Genomic DNA, 21,203 nt, shown 5'->3' on the forward strand with positions numbered 1-21,203 from the left:
GCCTACATTATTCTGACCAAACAATATAGCTTGATAGCTCATCTCAGTATCTAATGAAGTAATGTTTGCATAATGCATGAGTCCAATTTAGGAAAATTGAAACTGCTTTGCCTTAAAGATGGCCAGATGTTTACTGAGCATGTGATCAAGGGACAATTTCACCCAGAAAAATAAAGACCAAGACTGAGACAGACAAGTGATACAGAAGGAAATTTTTCATTTCCATTTGCAGTGGGGAAGACCAGCAAGCAGTTACTAAAATTAAGTAACAAGCGTTATTAGTTTAAAAAAAAAGCTTTTTTTATTACAATATCATAATTGTACGTAATACTTTATCACCACACAATAATCTCTATAAATTGAAATCCTAGGCTTGTACCTTTCTACAGTTCACAATTTCGACTGCTTTTTTATTCAACCCCAATCTGTAGGCTTTCTAGGTAATGAAAAAGCATCCTGTGCATGCTGCAGTAAATATACCTGAGGGAAATATATACCTGGAAAGCCATTTGAGAGCACAAAGCTGTCAGAGTGTGATATATGGAGTGTATGCAAGCAGATGGCAGTCATTTCTTTGTCTCAGTTAGCCAACACACTTTACCAAACACAAACTATCAGCCAAAGCCCACTATCCCCTGAGTTCACTAGCTACTGTTTCCAAGAATGATTTTGAGAGGCAAGGTCTGAAAACAGAGGTAACTTATTCTTATCGGATAAACAATAAAGGTTAAAAAAAAATCAGAAAATCTCTTGCACACATGTTCTTATCACAACTTTCTAGTCTGTTGAGATAAACATGTTCTGGGTAAAAATAAGATACATTAATCAACAGAAAATAGAGATAAAAGCTAGTACAGACAACTGAAGCACAAAAAGGTGCAATAGACAGGAAAAGTGACAAGTAGCTAGTTACCACTTGCAGAGGTTACCAGAAGCACAAGTTTTACAGAGCCACAACAGCCTTTCTTGAGCTTGTGCTTTTCCTTATTCAACATAATTATGAAATTTAGTTTTCAGGCTACTTCTTTTGAAGAATTCCATAATTTCTCTTGGGGAAAAGGACCAAGAGGTTTGAAACAGCATGGCTGTCTCATGAAATGTTCTGAAAATAGTAGCCAACCATTTTTGTTCTTTCTCCTCTGTTGCAGTTCCCTGTGATGTGTCACATTTGTTCTGTTTCTTGCATACAGTCTTCACAGGAACTTTTGGTAGAAGAAGAGTAATACTGAAGCAGATTACATGACAGTGTGTCTACATCAACATGATGAAGGGTCTGGATGACCAAGTGTTTCCTCTATTTTTCCAAATATATCTTCTTTCTAATAGTCAGTCTAAATTCCTTCCTTCAAACTTTGCTTTTTTTAAATCTCAAATCACAACAGGTACAAGAGCCTTATTAGTAGTATATATTTTTGTTAAGACCAAAATTCCTAAAGAAGAATACTTACCAAAAGTGCCAGGAATCATACAGATTTCTTCTAAATTTCTCATCGCACCTTAATCAAGAATTCACTATCTATGCAAGGAAAATATGAGTGGAGCTCAGACTGATGTAACTATTTAATAACACTGACATTTCTGTTAAGCCAGGCACTGTAAGAAAGAGCTCGACACCTTCATACCTTTGTAAACCTGGTGTAATTTTCATAAATCTGACTTGACAAATTGAGGGCCAGGTTCACAAAGGTATGAAAGCTATGTATTTAATACCTCATGTGACTAAGTTCCTTAAGTACTTTTGAAAATTCGTTCTCCTTGCAAAATATGTCAAAGCAATTGAGAGAAAGAAAGAATCATTTTTCCCTGCTTCCAAGTCTCCCAAGGAATGCATTTTCCTTGATAAGTTCTGAGCACAAACAACTAGCCCTGGGGTAAGCACAGAAGACATTCAGAAGGGAAGGCAGCAGTTTCTCTGGTTTAAGAATCTCATAACAGCCTTCAGAATTTAACCTCCTAGACCTCTAAATAGTTTCTGTATCTTAACTATTTAAAACTTAACACCCTCCCTCACTTAGTAAAATTATTATATTAGCATTAAAACATCTGTTTCTAGTTCTAATGCAGTGACTCCACTGTAGTATCTAAGATGTTTAACTAAAACGCATCGAAAGCTCTACAGCCAAAACTGCCTGCTTCTGTGTAGTACACAAAAAGCTAATAACAGTTCTAACAGCTTCCTCTCACCAAATTTCTTCAGCATTCCAGACGCATTTTAAGTGTAGAAAACAGCTAGCCCAACACAGCACAGTACATAGCATAACCACCTATATCTTAAAAGATAAGGAAAAGCAGACAGAAGAAGACTGAGGTGGAAATAACTTCGAGTAAGAAACCTACAAAACCAAGTAAACAATCTAGAATATCACTATTTTGACCTCATAAAAATTCTTTTTCCAGATCAAGAAAGTAATAAATCAAGACTACTTTGATTTAAAAAGAGGAAGATGTATGATGTTAGTAAAAACATGGAAGTGCTGGGATACAGATACAACCCTGCATGCTGTAGAAATTTAATTGCAGAAACCAAGCATTTGTATTATTCTTCAGTTCAGTGTAGTCATTCAGCAGAAATACCTTATCTGCACCAGAAAAAGCATGTCTGAGAGTTCTAAAGAGTCAGGGACAATATGTTCATTAAAAAAGCCTGAAGTGAAATGTAATACAATTCTCTAAACCTTATTTTTCAGCAATGAGACAATAAAGGAAATTATATCCAATTAGACTGATAATAAGCCCTCTTGTGGGAAAAAAAATTAAGGTATTTCGGTGCTTCATGGGTTTTATTCACTGCAATAAGGATGTGAAAAATGAAGAGTATTGTTCTGATATTTAAATGACATTGATGAACAGCATTTATTCTTTACCAACCAAAAAAAAAAACTTACAAAAAACTGAAGATGGTTCTGTGATGCAATAAGGGTTTATATGGGGTCACACATATATTGAGTTATTTCTTCCTACCTACAAGCACATTTATAATGTCACTGGAATTGCTCTATGGATACTGTGATGGCCAGGTCTATGTTTCCAGAAAGTTATACCATGAAGTCTTATAACAACTTGTCTTTAGTACTGCTCTATTACTTACACAACAAATCAGCAACATCCATTTGCTTCTTGGATAAAGCCATCACTGAAAGAACTAAGTAACCAAACTCTCAAAACCATGGTTTAAATCATGTCAACATGATTCAGGAATCCAATAAACAAGTCAACACAAAAGTAATTACCCTTTCGTGGAGCAATCATGGAAAGTTCAAATTCAAAACCAAAGTTGATAAACACTTGACCGCTCAAAAATGAAATTGATTTAAGCAAAGTGGTCATCAATTTACTCTAAAGTAAATCAATATCCTTTACAGCAATTTAGCCATAGTTTTTCTAAACTAACTTTCCCAAATGTTGGCAATAAAGAATGTGAAGCTAAGTAGGTCTGGACAGACAAAGAGGCCAACTGCAGTTTCTTTCTAAAGAAGCTGTGAGTACACTTACTCTAAAGCCTAAGACCTGCAGGCCCAAGAAATAGGTTACTGAAGTGGGAGAAATCAAGATTTAAAAACTGTGACCAGACTGGAAAGAAGCTTCTTAACATTCTTTGTGTGAAGGCTAATATATTCACTCAAAGGGGAAGTACCTGTTAGATATCATAACACCATTTAGTTGTGGAAAAAAACATTCAGCCTAGCTGCTCTTCAGATCCTTTTTCAATGCCCATTACTGAGCAGATGAGATGTTTAAAGTAAATTGCTCATAGCTCATACACCCTTTGAGACAACAATAAGGCTAAGTCCATCCATATTTGACAATATTTTTGAATTCTGATAATTTTATTTATTTATTTTTTTATTTTTATTTCTATTTATTGCAACACATCAAAGCACTCAAGCTTCATTGCAGAAAAATTAACATAATTCTAGTCCATCCCACTGCACCTCAAACAAGGGCAGCCTAGGCTCTTTATCCAAGTCTCTACCTGCTATGTCCTGTTTTAGTTACACAGAGTGGGGCTCTGGGGAAGTCAAAAGTAGAAGCTGACAAGGTGATATGTGAAAAAATCAATCCATGCTCATTTTTTCCCCTCCAGCTTCCTCCTTTCCAGCCTGCTTCACTTTTGAGATTAAATGAGCCTCTCACAAGCTCAATGGTGGAACACAAGTCACACATAGATTCAAGTTTCATTTTATTACTACTATCTCTCAGAAACATTTTCATAGTGAGGCAACGACTACCAGAGCTTAAAGCAACAACAGTGAGCCTGTATGTGAGGTGATTTTATCAGCAAAAAATCCATTAATCTTAAAAGTTTTCTATCACATCTTTTTTATCATGAGTGGTTCAAACTTAATGACAGTATATAAGCATGCTCAGGAAAAAAGAATACTGACTTGATCATAAACTAGCAAAATGTTTAAGCCTACAATTAGTATCTTAGTCCTTGTAAATAAACAGACCCACTCAAACTAAAATTCAGCCAAAGACATGAGTGTTCTCTTACATCACAGAGCAAAAAAGGAGCTTGTAAAATTTGCAGGGAAAACTACAAATACCCTGAGGCATTCAATTATTTTAGAGATTATCTGAACTCACCAACTGGAAAACTCATTCCTCAAAAATAACAGAAACCACCTCTATACACAATTGCCTTATAAATAGATTAGGTAAGAAAGTGAGATACAGTCAGAAAAACAAACTTCAAGTTAACAATGAACAGGGCATCAGCCTTGCACTCCAACAGTGTCTTGCACTATCTTGGGGATGATGCCCATAAGGGAAATACTTGGGGCTACACAGTGCGATGAAAAACAGATGAAATCTGGCTACAAAGTAGCTTTGCCTTATTATGGAAAGATTCACCAGGCTATGTTTCTGTAATTGCAGATGTTCTAATAATAATTTTAACCAACAAGTAAATAGACATGAAGACTAAAATTATGCAATAAATTCAGGCTTAATTATAAACTCTGAGTAGTATTTTAGACAAGTCTCCACATCAAGACTGTTCTTTTAAATGCCTATTGTGTCTAGTGGAAAAGCAAAACAAGCATGTGGGCACTTTGAAACTGAGGTTCAAAGAAGTCTACCAATACATTAAGGGGTAAAATAGAGTAAAAATTGCTTTTATTTTACAACACTTAACTGAACAAGAGGGAAATACAGTGCCCATATAGATATATGACATAGACTAGAGAGCGGACACAATAAAATGCAGTGATGAAATACATAAAAGAAACACTATGAATTGCCCTTTAGGAACACCTGAGAATAAAGAGATGAGCATATATCCAGCAGATAACCAATTACTATTTTTATGAACAAGTAAGTACAGTTTATAAGCTTGCTTCTCATGCTGTCTCTTCAACATACTTTCTGTACAGCTGTGTTAAAATGAGATTCCAGTTGCAAAAACCACATAGGTGTCAAACTCTTCCTTCACCAGCAATTTGTGCTGCAGCCTCAGATTCTCATAGCTGCTCAGTTAACACTGTATGCGTGAGCACACAAACACTCAGCCTTTGATGCCATTGACATTTAACTGTCTGTGTAAACTCAGTGTGCTTACATTTCTGTCTCACAAAACTACTTCTAAGGGATTTTTTTTCCCCAGCAGTTATGTCTAGTTCCCAGTATGAGTACTGGTGTCTCTTCTTTCTCTGTTCCTTTATACACAAGACAGTACTGCTTATCTGCAGAAAACCAGGCTACAGTAAGCCACGTTAAGACTAAGCTTTATAAGGCAGCTTATAAACCTTCACAGTTCTTGACAAGAACTGGATGGTTGACAAAAAAATGGATCAGGGATTTTAATGTAAAATCATGTTTCCTGGACAACAGTTTGAATGGGAAGTATGACACCTAGAAATGAAAAATGAGTGATATGGAATTCCTACACCTGTTTTACAACATAAAGTAGGGGGAAAAAATAAAATCAAGATTGCAAATTATTTTTGAATTTAAAAAAAAAACCTCAAACCAACATTAAAAAGGAAAACATTCAGAAGACCCCTAACAGCAGTGGAAGCATGTTCATTGTGATTACAGATATAACAAAGCTTTTAAATACACAAGAGGTTGAAATAAAATCTTGCATGCTACAACTCAAGGTCTCTAATGACACCATCACTTCGAACGACCTCCTAGTATCACTCAGTTCATAATTCAGCCTGGTTTTGCTTCTTTATTCTTACACAATCCCTATTTTTTAATATTAGGATTTTTTAAACCATGCCCCAAAGAAATCTTCTCTGTAACAAAGAGCACCATTGTCTATCCAGAAAACAAGTTTCTGTTGTCATCATAAAGGTATTATAATGATGAGTCTCTAATAGAAGAGCAACTACATTACTGTCTCACAATCACTCCTGGGGTTTCTTTCTGGAAATCTTGAGGTTTAAAATGGACATTTTTGAGAGTAACTAGAAAATGAATCACTGATCAGACTTTCAAGGGAAGTGGCAAAAAGTCTGGAATGTAGGGTTAGCCATATATTCCTGTGGATTATGCCATCTTTGTCACTGAACACTATCTCTCCCTTGACTTGACGCCTTTTTGAAGGGATCCCTAACATTCCTTGCCCTTCCAGTCTTAGTCTAAGAGGATTCATTTTTCCTTAGGTCCACAAGTATTCACATACAGTTCACTTGAGATTACCTTTGCTACACATAGGTGTCTCATAGTAACTTTTTCCGGACTGTTAAAGAGAGAGATATTAATATTCATACGCAAATCTAATTATAATTAAAACAGTTACTGAAAAGCTTTACTCTACAAAAAAGGCTTGAAGATTCAGCTGAACATCCATTGAAGAAATATCTTAAAGAAATATCTTTATTTCCTAAGTTTCACTCACTAGATGAAAATCACTGACGAAAACTGATCAGAAAATATACCTGCAGAGTTTGATCTCTAGAGAAGCTCCACATGATTTTCCCTCAGAAGTGCTGCAGATTAAGAACATGTAATTGAGCCAAAGTCTAAGTTTGAAACTACACAGCAGGGAAGTTCGCCTTGTACGTGTTGATGATCTCACTCTTGAAGTAAAAGAGATGGAAATCAATGTAATCATCTTTCTTTTTGCTCAATCAACCACCACGTTACTGAGTTACCTTGGCAGAATAGCTCAACTTTTAATAATAATTTAGGGGAGAAAAGCCAAAAGTTCCTGATCTGATGAGCAATATAGCAGACGAATATTTGAGCAAGAATCCTTTTTTTTTTTTTTTTTTTTTAATCTCCTGAAATGGGATTTTCATGCACATTCCTCTCCCTTTTAAAGTTCAGTTCTATGGCAGGTATCAGATTGAAGATGGTTCCTTCCTTCCTCTTCCTCTGACACAGGTAATTTCCACCTGTTTGTGTACCCGTGCTTTAGCAGTGCTTTCTACATGAAAAACTGCTTACTTAAAAATAAATAAATTATGTTTTAAATTATTATTATTATTTTTTCCAAAAAGTGCTTGATTTTTCCTTCTAGTAGACTACCACAGGGCTACTGAATACTGTAGCCAAACAGTTGAAATAAAAGAAATGGAAAGAAAATCTCCTCAATCAGTTCTGCCACTGGAGAGACAAATCATCGTACAGCACAATAACTTGCAGGTTTGTGAGGAGGACTTCCCTTCTTCAATGTAAGTTTGAGACTTCAAGTTCATTTCTGCTCTCTATCTAAGTCTGGACAACCTTCAAAGCAACAGAGCTTCTGGACAAAAGTTTGCTGCATTTGAGTGCCTAATTAATCTCCTATATTGATAATTAGGTTTAAGAACAGAAGTAAAACTCAGAAGTATTAAGCTAGTTCAGATTCCGTTTCAGTGGGACATACTGCCCACAAACACAATCTGAAATAAGTTCCACTTCTATTCAAAAGTTTAAGCATAGCTTTAAGCAGATTTGAGTCCTGAAGATATCAGATACTTACATTTTAGATTTCATATTTATCATTCTGCCCCTACAGTTACATGTCATTTTTTCAGATGTAAGCAAGAAATATTGCAATGCTATACACTAATTAACTCTCCTAATAAGACCATCTACTATGAAAGAGATACAGTATACATCTTTAAAATCGATATTTGGGTGCATCTTTCTATCTTGGTGCTATAGGATATAGTTCAAGATACACAAACTTAATGGATAATTACGACTGTGCCATAATCTTCCAAGAATCACTGGTTGCTTCTATTATTTTTGTCTTACCTGATTTTGTTCTACCTGAAGTGATCCTGATCAAATATTTCCTTATTATTTCACATACATTTCTGGCACCACAAAATCCTACTTACAAGCTAGTTCAGAGAGGCAAAGAGCAAAAATACATTAAGAAGTAAGCATCCTCACCATTTTCCCCATTGTTTTTGAACAGAGTTCTTATTCTAGAGTAAATGCAAGGCAGGGAACCTTCCAATAACTCATTTCCTGCAGAAGTCATTATGGTAGGCCATCAAAGAAGGGCAAGATAATTATCTATTTATTAGTTCAAGAACTGAGCAGGTACTCCCACTGCTTGACATTCAGTGCTTCACGTGAAATACGACAAACCCATTTCACAGTCTTTGAATATGATGACAAGTTGTTCAGAGCACACAATTTGTTCTGGGTTTACTTACCAGATTTTCCATTGCCAGGATGCACAGGAGTCGTCCCTGACCACCTAATATTTGACATGCTACAATGACTTACCTTCTTCCATGTTTATAGGCAAAACCAAAAGAGTAAGGCTGAATGACCACCTTTCAAGCTCAAGAGCTTTTCTTGCAAAACCACAAAACATATACGCAGTGCATTCATTCAATTCTTATATGAACATTGCACATGGCAGCCCTTGAATGTCATTGTAGAAAAGAAAAATACATTGCTTTGAAGAGATTATTTTGAGAGCTGTAAGTACAGTAAGATACTAACTGGTCCTCCATTTCCAAGTTGTGTTAAGAAAAAAATCAACCGTATTTACTAAAACAAATAATACACTGAATTCAAATTTGAAAGTTCTGCAAGCAGCCACAGTTACCCATAACCCCCCATAGCTACATAAATCAGGTTGCTTTCTAAATCTGAATGCGTTGCTGCAGAACTGAGGAATGACCTGGAGTTAAGACCACAACTCACCAACCACAGGTTTCACTAGGTTTACTACTGTCACACTATCACACTCTTTCAGTTTCTCCTGCCTTTACACATGCAGTGCAGCTATGCATAACTTCTTCAAAATTATACTTTAGGGTTCAAGACTGCTGGTAACTCAATGAAAGAAAAGTGACCACTTAAGAGATGATGAATTTCAAATAAATATACTGTTATTAAGCGATGACTTTCATGAACTCCACATTATGAAGCTATTCATAATATAATAAATTACATAATAAGTATATTCAACTGTCTCTTGAACAACAACTCAAGAACTTCCTTGACAGTTGCTTCACTTCATACTTATTTTCCCCCAAGATAGCTATTTTACCATTGAAGATCTACCAGCATTTTGTGATAGACAACACAGAGTATAATACTGCTTATAGGTTTGTTCTTCTCTTGATGAGACACAAAAGAGAAAAACAGAATTATAGCTGAAAACAGAACTAAAGCAGAATCAAAACAACTTATCTCAGTGGTATTTATTGTCTTTTACAAAAGCTAGTATTGATGGAAGATCAGCAGAGCAGATAAAAATCTTTGTTAGCAAGTCACTTACCATATTTATTGATGATACAGGACCAATGCTGTTGACGTAAATGTCAACATCAATAACTGTTGGTTTTACTGTGGAGAAAAAAAAAATATTATTTTGCAGACAGTGCAAGTAATCACTTTAAATACTTTCTTGCCCAAAAAGCAAAAGGTGGGGTTTTTTTAGGTACAACTACTGAGAAATATGGATTATGTATTTTTCAGGAAGATAAAGTTCTTTTCCTTCTACCCAACAACAAAAAAATGACATAAATTAAAACCTGTATCACTTTATCATCATGATCCTCATTTATCTCAGCAGTAATTTGCTAAAGAACCTTTCAGTGCTAAGCACAGTAGCTCAAAGTCAAAACCTAAGATGACTGACATGAAACTAGAAATAACGCAGCACATTCCTTTTTCTCTTAGTCTCAACACACAGGTTCTTTAGCCTGTTTGTTCCACACTGAAAAAATCTTTCCAGACTTTTGCATCTCATCTCTCAGCCCTGAAATCATCCTAACTTAGAGTAAAATCTCTATGAAATCTGATTAGCTAAACCTAAGCAACTCTTCTCCTTTCAATTTAGACTCATTCCCTTCAGTCCACGTTGCCTTTGCACTCACTCATCCGAAGGCTTTTGAATTTGATTTGGTTTAGTCAATGCACGTTTCTCACAAGGTCTTCTGTGTTTTCAGACTTCTAGTATTTAATAAGCCAAGACAAGCTCTGTACCTTTTCCTTTTGCTGAGGTCATTAGGATTAATCTTTCTTTTAGCATCTTTGGTGTCAGTGTACCTCCTGCGCATTATTCAGATAGCTGTTATTGGTGACACAACCTAATCCTAAATTAATGCCACTCTTACACTGAAAGGCACGTTCATTTTTTTTACTTATGCTGCCCTTTTTCTAACCCCACAGAGTATACATTAGGCTCTAAATAGAGATCTAAATTGGAGATTTACTTTCTCCAGGATTAACTGACTCAAAACTAAGTATAAAGTGTAAATGTTCTTCTAACCCGCACAGTCAGAATTGATGCAAACTTGGCCCTACTAGGCCAACAGCTTCTGTCAGACACCTGTGTTTCCCATAAAAGCACCTTTTCCTCTCCATGGTTTTCAAAAATCTCCAGAAAGAATTCAAACCACTGAAGTTTGGGAACTATGTTGAACTTGGACTTTTTTACACCTAACCCCTAAGACCCCTAGAATGAGGAAATGCAGGTACATCACTTAAAACTCAGAAAGCTTTCCTCTGGGAAACTACTGAGCAGGGAAGTGAGGAACAGTTAAATTCTGTGGTTTGTGGGAAGTTTATCTCTGGTAAGTAAAAGTCAATTCGTCTAAAGCCATCCAGCACAAAGCTAAAGACAGACAAGAATGTTCACATGTAAAGATAAATATTTTTTGCTTGCATCCTCCAAATTTCAGAATAATGAGATGCCAAGTAGTTTCAAAGTACTTGAAAAATCAAATGGTTCTAAAAAAAGTAGGCATGCTGGATTGTCATGTAAGACTTTGTATGCACGTATCATTAAGAAGATTATATCCCATGTTGCAAAAAACAGATGTGAAACTGGGTACAAATAGTGGTTAAAGATGATAATAATTCTCTCTATTTTATTGACTAACACATACTTCTTTGACTGCATATGGTCAGAACATCCAGGATTATTTAAGGTTGTGGTTTCAAACTGTCTGAAGTACTGGCTGATAAACTCAGATCTTCCCTGAAGCAAAGGAAAATTTGAACTCAGCTGAACAAGCTCAGCTGATTAAAGCAACTCTAATTGTTCCCAGCTAATAACTAAATAGGAGTCTAGCGGATTCTGGTAATGAGACTTGCCTCAAAATGCAGTGTTAAATGTCATTACATAGGAATTGGTAATAGTGGGGAACTACAGCTAGCTCTTTCACAGAGATAGAATACATGGAATAAAGAGCTCTAATCTTTCTAGGGTTTATGCACCTATCTAGCTGGAAGTTAAATGCTGAGGGGTTCTGGTGAATGTTAATGGCACTAGACTTAGTGATGCAAATTGGCACGCACTTGAATCTTGGCAGGATCAGGGACAAAATTCAGGACCAGAATGCAGTGCTTGGAATCAGTTTTTGTTTAATCATTGCAGTTAAATACATAAATAGATTATGAGATGATGATTTTTCCTGAATGTGCCAGGCCAAATTCTCTTATTGTACAAAAAAAAAAAAAATAATAAAAAAAATAAAATAAAAAAAAAATTAAGCACTGCTTGTTAATGCTAAAGAGAATTTTATCTTACTCACAGTAAAGGTCTAATCTTGAAACAGAAGAAAACTAAGAAACAGTTGTTTTTTCTGTCAAATTAAATCAGCATCTAGCCTCAGACATTCATAGTGAAATTCCATTTGAAACTAAATTAAAAAATAAATAGAGGTAAACTATTATACTACTACTACTACAAAAAAAAAACACTGAAAGTTTCTTTGAATTATTTTATTCTGCTTTCCTAGGCAGAGGTCAAAAATACAATTGTAATTTGATTGTATGGTAAATACACATTCAGATTTTGAAAGAAGATACAAAGGAGTATAGTTCTTGTTGCATATGGTCTTTCATGGATATAAATAGATATAAACTGGGAGGATCATCAGGTATAAATATTAGATTTGTTATCATAAGATTTTAATTCAAAATACTAACCATAATGAGGCAAAGATTTTAAGATTACTTCCTCCTAAATGCATTATGAAAAATAAAATAACTGACTCTTAAAGTTATCGGGTCTTATTAGAAAAAACTCACCCTCTAAAAATCTTCAAAATAAACTGAGCTTCATAGAAAGACATAAATAGCTACATTACCAGGGAGACTGGACCTGATGACCCACTGTGTTCCCTTTCAACCTCACCCCTTCTATGATTCTGCAATTTCCATGCCTGCTCAGTTTTTCTGTATACTACATGAATTTGTGACTGCTCAGTTCATGAAGGAATTCAAGCCACACATGGAATTGTTGAGCTGCAGATGGAGCTTTTTTTCATGCACTAGAAAAATCCTCACAGTGTTGTTGATTGAAAACAAAAGTGTTAATACCTCGGTAAAAGTTGGCAAAAAAATTACAAATAGATAGTCAGCTCCAGTAACGTTTTGATATTGGCATACACCCAAGATAGTTCTAAAGAGCTGTCAGAAACTTAGAAAAATTACTGGCAGAACCATGTAAATACAACATGCAGGAGAGCAATTAAAGGTTGTTAACGAATGTGCTAACCTTCTCAAAGTTCTTTGAAATAGTCTTTAATATATGGCAGTAACTTTCCCTAAAAGAAAATATAAACATATCCAGCTAATTGCAGTGTTATGCTGCTACACAGTGCTATCTAAGGTAAGCTAACTGCTTATTACCGTCATCTAATCTTTAAACCTGTTGGTTTTGATTGGGGAGTGGATTTATAAAGCCAACAAAACTAAGGTCATCTGATCCAAATGTCCTGGCTTTGAGACAGGCAGTGTTAATACACCAGTCAGCCTTGGAAGTATCACGTCGCAAAGGCACTACTGAATGAAAGCTGCTTACAAACTTTAGACAGTTCAAAACACATTTGGCCACAGGAGTCAGGAGTTCAACACTGCTTGCAAAGCTCACATAAGAAGACAGGTGAACACCTAGATAGTTAGGGTAAAGCAAGGTCAGGTATGTCTGGACAACAAGACACAGAAATGCTCAGAACAATGCCCTCATCATAAATACACATGCAGGACAACTGTAGGATTTGTTTAGTCCTGCTTTATAGATTTACACTGGTGAAATAAACAGTACCTGAGCTTGAATCTCATTAAATTCCATTAAGTCTTTGCTCTTGGACATAGGTAAGTTGATCATGTAAGTAAAAAACTTGACAGATAAATCAGGAGAATTTTAAAAGACTCCTGAGAAAACCAAAACAATTTCATGTCATGCAGGGAAAAAATGTGCAATAAGTTTGGTCATTTTGTTATGCTTATTTAGTACTCTAAATTATCATGTCCTTTTAAAATATCTTTTAATTTTTGATAGATCTCCACTATTCAGAATTGATGCTTATTTAATGAATGAAACCACTTTGCTTCCTTCAGAAAGCTTCCTCCACATTTGAAGTCTGTCCAAATAGCATTCATGTTCCTGCACAAGTCATAAATATTCAGAAATATTTTTAAAATTTTAATATTGAGAAATATTTTTTAGAAGCTCAATTAAACATAGTACATCTAACCGAGCTCTCATAAATTTTAAAATAAAATGAAAATTATGTTTTTCTGAGAGTTAACCTCAACAGATTTATACTGGTTTTATGCAAAACAGCAGTAGTAAAAACATTATGGATCAATACACACATATTTATAGAAGTAAAGCAATTAGCACTAGATTTTTTAGAAGGCACACAACCACATAGCAAACACAGTGCTATCTCTGTTTCAGAACTACACAACCACTTAAACTCTGCCCAAGTTCCACAAGACTTCTGAGTGCAAAAGACTAACAGGATTGGCTCTACAATAATGAGATATTTTTTGAAATTACCCTATAATGATATTTTACATTATCTCATTAGCACATAAATTGCTAATTTTAAATTGGGATAAAGCTCTAATAAATCATTACACAGTTATCAGTAACTGTAATAGTAGTGACTGTAGTGTTAATTTTTACTTTGCATAAGTGATTACGACTATTATTATTTTTCTACATGTCCTTACAGGCGATATCTATTTACCTAGTTATTCGTGTAAAACAAACTGCTGTGCTAACAAGTCAGTTCTCAAGGCTAACTATTTTCAGATGAAATACCTCTAATTTACAACAGATTACTACATTTGAAGAAAGACATGGTAACAAGAAGTGTTGAGTCACCATCCCTGGAGTATTTAAAAGATGTGTAGATGTGGCACTTAAGGACATGGTTTAGTGGTGGACTTCAGAGTGTTAGCTTAATGTTTAGACTCAAAGATCTTGAGTGTCTTTTCCAACCTAAATGATTCTGTGATTCTATTCTATGATGCAATGAAGATCATAGAATCATACAATCAGCTGGGTTGGAAAGGACCTCTGAGATCATCAAGTCCAACCCTTGACCCACTACCACTGTGGTTGTTAGACTATGGGTCTAAGTGCCACATCCAGTCTCATTTTAAAAACCTCCAGGGATGGAGAGATATCAGTGAGGAAAATTAAAAACCCTCATTCTTCCTGCATGGAAGAGAATGGACTTGAAAACATATAGAGGTCAAAGTCCTCCACTTTCTACAGACAAAGAAACCCTGACAGAACTGACATCAGTATGTTTAGCTTCAAACTATCAAAATGGGATGAAAATGAAAATCGAAAAGATAATAAAAAATTGGGTGCAGACTTGAAAGAAAGTTCAGATAACAGCAATAGCAGGATGAGTCCTCCAAAAAGGGCATTTTTTTCCCATGCCAGGTTTCGTTGTCATTTTGTCCGGGAGTGTGAATGGCAGTGTGCACATAAATGGCTCCCTCAATTAACTATGAATCATTTTTTATCTGCATTTCCCACCATCACTATCAATCAACCTTCAGCACTTTCATCTTTCATTTACCTTTTCCTAATGCACAAGCTGCAGTTTTTCCAGTATTATGTTGGGGAATGAAAACTGTAAATCTTAATGGCTAGGCTTATTTTTCAGTCAATCCCTATAGTTTCCCTTTTTGTTTTATTTATATTCGTTGGAGGGGGGAGTTCCTATGTGATGTCATAAGACTGAACAATAACAGAATCTCTTCCTGCAAAGTTTAGCAAGCTAGCAACCAAGGTCTGGATAAACAATAACAGTCATAAAAAAACTATACAGTTGCAAAAAATGAGCAAAAATATTTAAAATAATAAGTGCAGAAAGTTTTCCCTATTTCAAGATGGCAGAATAATTAGTTTGCGGCACAACCTCAAAATAACACTGTACATCTGTCCAGTTTACAAATACTTACTCAGAAACCTCTTTAATGCCAGCATAGTCTGGGTAATCAGAGGAGGAAGGAGAGAGGACAGAAGAAAAGAATTTTCTTATGTAATTAGGATCTCAGACTTTCCCTGACTCTTACTTAACTTCCAAGTCATGGCATTCTGGAAGCCTGTATCCTATACTTCCAACCTCCTCTCAGATTTCTTTGGTGTAGAAAAGAAGAGAGAATAAGAACTAATAGCTGCTACATATAGCTTTGGGTCTGACAGTTTGGATTAAGAGTTTGGCAAACATTAACTGTCAACCAAACTCCCCTGCCTACAATGTCATTCAAGAAGAATATTCCATCTGACTTTGTATCAAGTAATTTCAGCAAGTAATCACTGATAGGAAATAAAACTCTAAATAAGAGTGTGTAAATTAATTATTTACGTTCACAAAGAGAAGGCTGTGTTTTAAGGGACTTGGCTGTTAAGTACTCGGGTAAAAAGCTTCTTTCTCCAACACTAAACCAGTACCTCTCTGTCAGCCCAACAGATTACACACAAGATACAAGTATCACATACATACAAGTACTTCACTAGAAATTAGACAAATGAGCATTTTTATATGCAAGGAATTGTATTACTTGAGTTAAATTATGAGAGTAGTTTCAGAAAAACAGCATTTGAATACTAAAATATTTCTATATATTGACATACTGTAAGCTGAAAATTAAAGTGTTGCTTTCCAGCATTTGATTTAAATCAGGTGTTCTAAAAAAAAGGGGGGAAAAAAAAAAACAGACACAAAAACCTATTAAATAATAGTAAAAGTTAAATTAGGTTGCTTGCTGATTTGGGGTTTTTTAAGTAGAAACATCAAATTGGAGGTATTTAGACTCATTGCACTGGACTAAAATTTCTCTACTTATTCTTTTAGTATGACACATTGAAAGATTTACCTGAGAGAAGTATGAATAAAAAGTAGGGTGTTTCCCCTGACAGCTGAAAAGCTGTGAACTAAAGCAGGTCACAAAGCCAAGTCAGAAATTCATCTCTGCTCACTTCCACAGTTAAACGATTAGAAAAGAAGAACATAGGCAGGAAAAACTCACTGTCAGAATCCTGTCCCAATCAGAGCTGTTCTCAAGCCAGATTTTGAAAGAGCCTATGTTTGATGCACTGTACTGGCACCAAACGAGGACTACGTGTAACCAACCTACTTATTTATGTATTATTTTGAAACTCAAGTATAGATCACAAAAACATAAATCTGGGGTTTTGGAGTGTTCACGGAGTAATTTACCCCACACTTGCTAACCTTGCTATTAATATTCTAGAAAATGTTCACGACAAAGTCTGCAGAAGAAAGAGTCAATTACTAAAGATGCTGGAGAATTAGAACTCCTGCAGACAATCAAGAAATCCCTTCTATCCTCCCACATAGAACAGCAATCACTCTCATTTTCATTGAATAGCAATGCTTTCCTCAAGAATATTCTTCTTCCTGCATAGGTGTGCTTATACATAATGCATGGGAAATGACTGGCACTAAAATAGTCCATATTTACTGTCTTACTCATGGAAATGGAGAGTTAATGGATTTCTAGTTTGGTGGCTGAATCAGAATAAAAGTTTTCTGAAATGAAGGCAATCCACTTCATACCCCTCACTCCCTACCTCTCCCCCCCGCCCCAGGAAAAAAAAAAAAAAAAAAAAAAAAAGAAGATAAGAAAAAGGAAAAGAAATATCAATGAAAACAATGAAAGCATTTCTGATTTTTTTGTTATGATCTTTTTCAGCTCCTGAGCTCTCACTATATTCAGTCCTATTTCCAAACTAAGTCTTAGCCACAGCATTTTAGGTCCTCAACAATGGGCTATTCAAGTTTATTCTTCCATATAAACCTAAATTAGACTAATAACCACAGTCTTCTACAGTGCCCAGTACTGCAGAATTTGAATCCAAGCCTACAGCTTTCCTTTCCTGGGTGCTGTAATAATACAAACAGAATTTACTCACTCTCTCTTTCCCATGCACTGCCTTTAAGACCTAGTTAGCTCTTTAAAGACGACTGTCTATAATCAATCCTGAAGTGATGAATGTCCCTCTCACTACTTCATATTATAAGATGCCTGACACTGTCTCTTGTAGACCAGCACAAAAGAAGACTTACAACAGAAAGTAGTAATTTGACCTGGTATGACAGTTTACAGCTTTTTCTGCACTATAATCTGGGAAATATTTTGATCTGTCAGGCAATAAGAAACCCTCTGTCACCACATATGGGGAAACCTAGCTGGAGCTAATTTAAAGAGCATCAGGTGTGGCAATCAGCAGCTAGCAAAAATAACTTGACAGCCTCTGTGGTAATAGCCTGTGGTGCACTTCAGGGTTCTTTTCTATGTGGCATGCTAGGAAAGCAGGTCAGACAGAAGGAAGGTTATGGTACTGCTTCAGAACTCAAGATTTTTCAATAGGATTTGCTTGAAAAAGAACATCTCCTTTTAAAATCAACAGAATAAAAGTTTTGCACACTCACCCAACAGATTTGCTTCTTGCATACACTGAGAAACCGGTTAAATTAGTTACAGAGAAAACTGTAACCTGCCTTAAAAGAGAGCCACTGTTAAATGCTACCAAGCCAGCACAGTAAAGCACATCAGAGAGAAATCAGTCTTCAGTGTTTGCTGATACAAATAAGCCCATCTATTTCTACCAGATACACTTATGAAAAACTACTTAGGGTACTGAGAGCTGCACAGCAGTTTCTGAGACTGTTCTCATCTTCAGAAATATGGCTAATGGTTATAAAGATATTCAGGGAGCAAGGAAAACCAGCTTGATCATCAAGACAGCTAGAAGTGGTGCAATCAGAATATTACATATTTCAAAGTGAATTTATTTGGGCTTATAAATAAACAATAAATACAGGGTACCACCAGAGGCTATAGGGATCAAATTATTTTAGTGGATCCAAGAGGAAACCATGAGTTAATGCAGGAAAATAGAGAAAAAAAAAGTAAGGAAAAGCAGGCATTAGTGGTGAAAGCACCTCAGAACACAAGCTGACAAAGTTTTCTTCAACATGTGCAGTTCAGAGCCTTCCTTAATGTAATGATACATTTGAGAAACAGAAGATGCAAACATGCAATACAAATTACTTTACTACTCTGCAGTTCTAAGCCTAATCTTGGGTAAGACTTTTTTCCTCACACGACTAATGGCACATTTTGGAAACCTCTCACATACTAATCTTTTTGATGGGTAAGGTGACTTTCACAATGAAATAAAAAATAGCATATTCCACATGTAAGCTCACTCAGGGAACGTGACTGGCAAACCTTTCACTTTGTTTCACTGTTACAAATTTTCTATTTCAGGTAACTTATATTCCATAGGAAGTTAAGGTTGAAACAATGTAGGGTTCTGAAAGTAGGTTTTATTTTCCAGAACTCCATTGTGGACTAAGCTGTCCATTAAGGAAGGTGAAAAGGACAGTTTCATTAAAGTAAACTGACTTTGAAGGAAATATGTTTTGTTATGTGGCATTTAATTTACCTGTGTTTTGCTTCATTAATGAGTTTTCTTTTGTTTGGTCGGTTTTGTTTGCTTGTGCACTCTTTTTTCATTGGAACTTTAATTTTAAATCAATCAAAAAAGAGCAATGACAAAAATCTGATTTATCAATAGAACCTAAATGAGACTGAGGTTTTTTTAGCTGTAATTATCATCATTCTATTGTGTGCTCTGTTGGTTTGCCTAATATTTCTAATATTTTTATTTTATTAATAATAAGGAAGTAAAATTTCAGAGGCAGAACTTGGTCCTACTAAATGGGACTTAGGACTTAAATCAATGTGGCATGTAGGAAAAAATATGTTTGCAGCATAGCAAGCTTAGAAAATTATGCATATCCTTTGGACAGGTCTTCACTTCAAAGCACTCTGGAACAAAATACAGAATACCTGCCTGTGGAAGAAATGTTAAGACCTTTACAGTTCTGAATGGGTTTAGTTGTTATCTGGGATTGGTGCCTTTTATACCATGCAACAGACCTGAGATCCTCAGATCTATAATTGTAGTTGGTAAAAAAACAAAACAAAACAAAAACAAACAGTGAAAAAGATGCTTTACATGATAAAACACTTTTATTTTTGATCTAATCAGGTATTAGCTGTTCAGTATGAGGTGCTTTCTTTTATTTCCTTTCTTTCTTTTTTTTTTTTTTTTTTTTTGGTTCCAAAAGACTTGCATTTTTTGTGGTATAATGGAAACCTGCCAGGTGACACCAATAAAATGAAAACCCTCACAAAGCATGATATTTATGGAGACAAGAACTCTGCCAAGTGTGTGGCCACAGGGGATGAAGTCAGGCATTCCCCTGCTGGTAGAACACTGCTTTGTTTCCGAAGATCAAAGGCTCCTTTTAGCTAGACAGGTCCTATTAAGGTAGCACATTGATAATAGCCTTCACAGGTTAACTGTTTTGCCTAATATTTAGGTTGTTCAATCCACTCTCTAAAAATCCTGGCTTGGAACCTTGCAGGTGATGCCTGAACTGCTGAGTGTAGATCGTGCACATGATCTGAGCAATAGTCATTTACATGAAAACTGAGGTCAAGTATAGGCCAACATGAGAAAAAAAGAAGAGAGTAAGTCCTGGCCTAGCAGTGACATACACACTCTTTACACTGGTTTAGATGTTCTTGGGTAAGGGAGGAGGAAAGAGAGTAGCTAAGTGTGCACAGGAGCTTATTCAATGATGGCTGTACTGCTGGGCTGGAGGTGATTGCTGCAGAAGTCGATGGCAAGTGGGCACTCAGAATGTGCCTGTACAGTACCAGGTAGTACCTGGACATATCTGAGCTAGCCAAAACATCAGCAGCCCTGGGAAGGATGAAAAACCACAGCAAAGTCACTGCCTAGGCCAGCATGCACTGCAGTACGTTCTATTTGCCACAGTCTTCTCCTTCTTTCCATGGCCTTTGGTTTGCAAAAGTGTGTTCCCAAGTGATCTAAAAACAACAATTCTAACCTTTGAAAGCACAAAGAAGTCAGTATTTCCCAGGCTTTTCTGACTGCATTCAGGACAACAGTCATTTCTTCAGGACCATTGCTAAAACTGTCCACTGTCAGAAATAGTGGCTTTGAAATAAAGGATTTGAAAACTGAGGAAGTGCAGTGTGGTATGAAATGGTGAGTGCCACTGTCCTGTGGGATAGCTGATTTGCTTCCAGGCAGCACCTGGAAGTAAATGTAAAGGCTCTAAGGATTAGCTGACTGCATGTTAGTCCTAGATTTAACCTTCAGTGTCTCTTATTGACTGTATTTCTGCTTGATTCTGAGAATTACTTCTCTCTTCTTCCACTATTTCTTTCCATCCTTCCTATAAATTTCAAAACATGAATTTTCTTGTCATATGTCTATTGTTACCTGGTTCACTACTTTTTTTCCTGGTCTCTAACTGATACGTATTATGCTCTAATTTATTTATATTAATACTGGGACCTTCAGGGCAGGAACACAGTTCAGTTGCCAGGACACGTCAACTATCCTGTTTGGAGGATAACCATCTCCCAGAGGGAAAGGAAGATCACCTGTGTGTGAGGCACCAGCC

The 21,203-nt window shown here is 35.9% G+C and overlaps 1 protein-coding gene across 1 annotated transcript in view; it reads right to left on the bottom strand.

Moving 5' to 3' along the window:
* The window catches only part of GABRG3 (gamma-aminobutyric acid type A receptor gamma3 subunit), a 306,909-nt gene that overhangs the window by 280,247 nt on the left and 5,459 nt on the right, over window positions 1-21,203 (bottom strand). Inside the window, exon 3 of the mRNA XM_027904354.1 lies at window positions 9,683-9,750. Coding sequence (XP_027760155.1) covers window positions 9,683-9,750 — 68 coding nt within the window. The remainder of the gene's footprint in view (window positions 1-9,682; window positions 9,751-21,203) is intronic.

The sequence above is a fragment of the Empidonax traillii genome, unplaced genomic scaffold (assembly GCF_003031625.1).
Source record: "Empidonax traillii isolate 1590-97213 ecotype Southwest subspecies unplaced genomic scaffold, ASM303162v1 scaffold1045:size364108, whole genome shotgun sequence".
Taxonomy (NCBI): domain Eukaryota; kingdom Metazoa; phylum Chordata; class Aves; order Passeriformes; family Tyrannidae; genus Empidonax; species Empidonax traillii.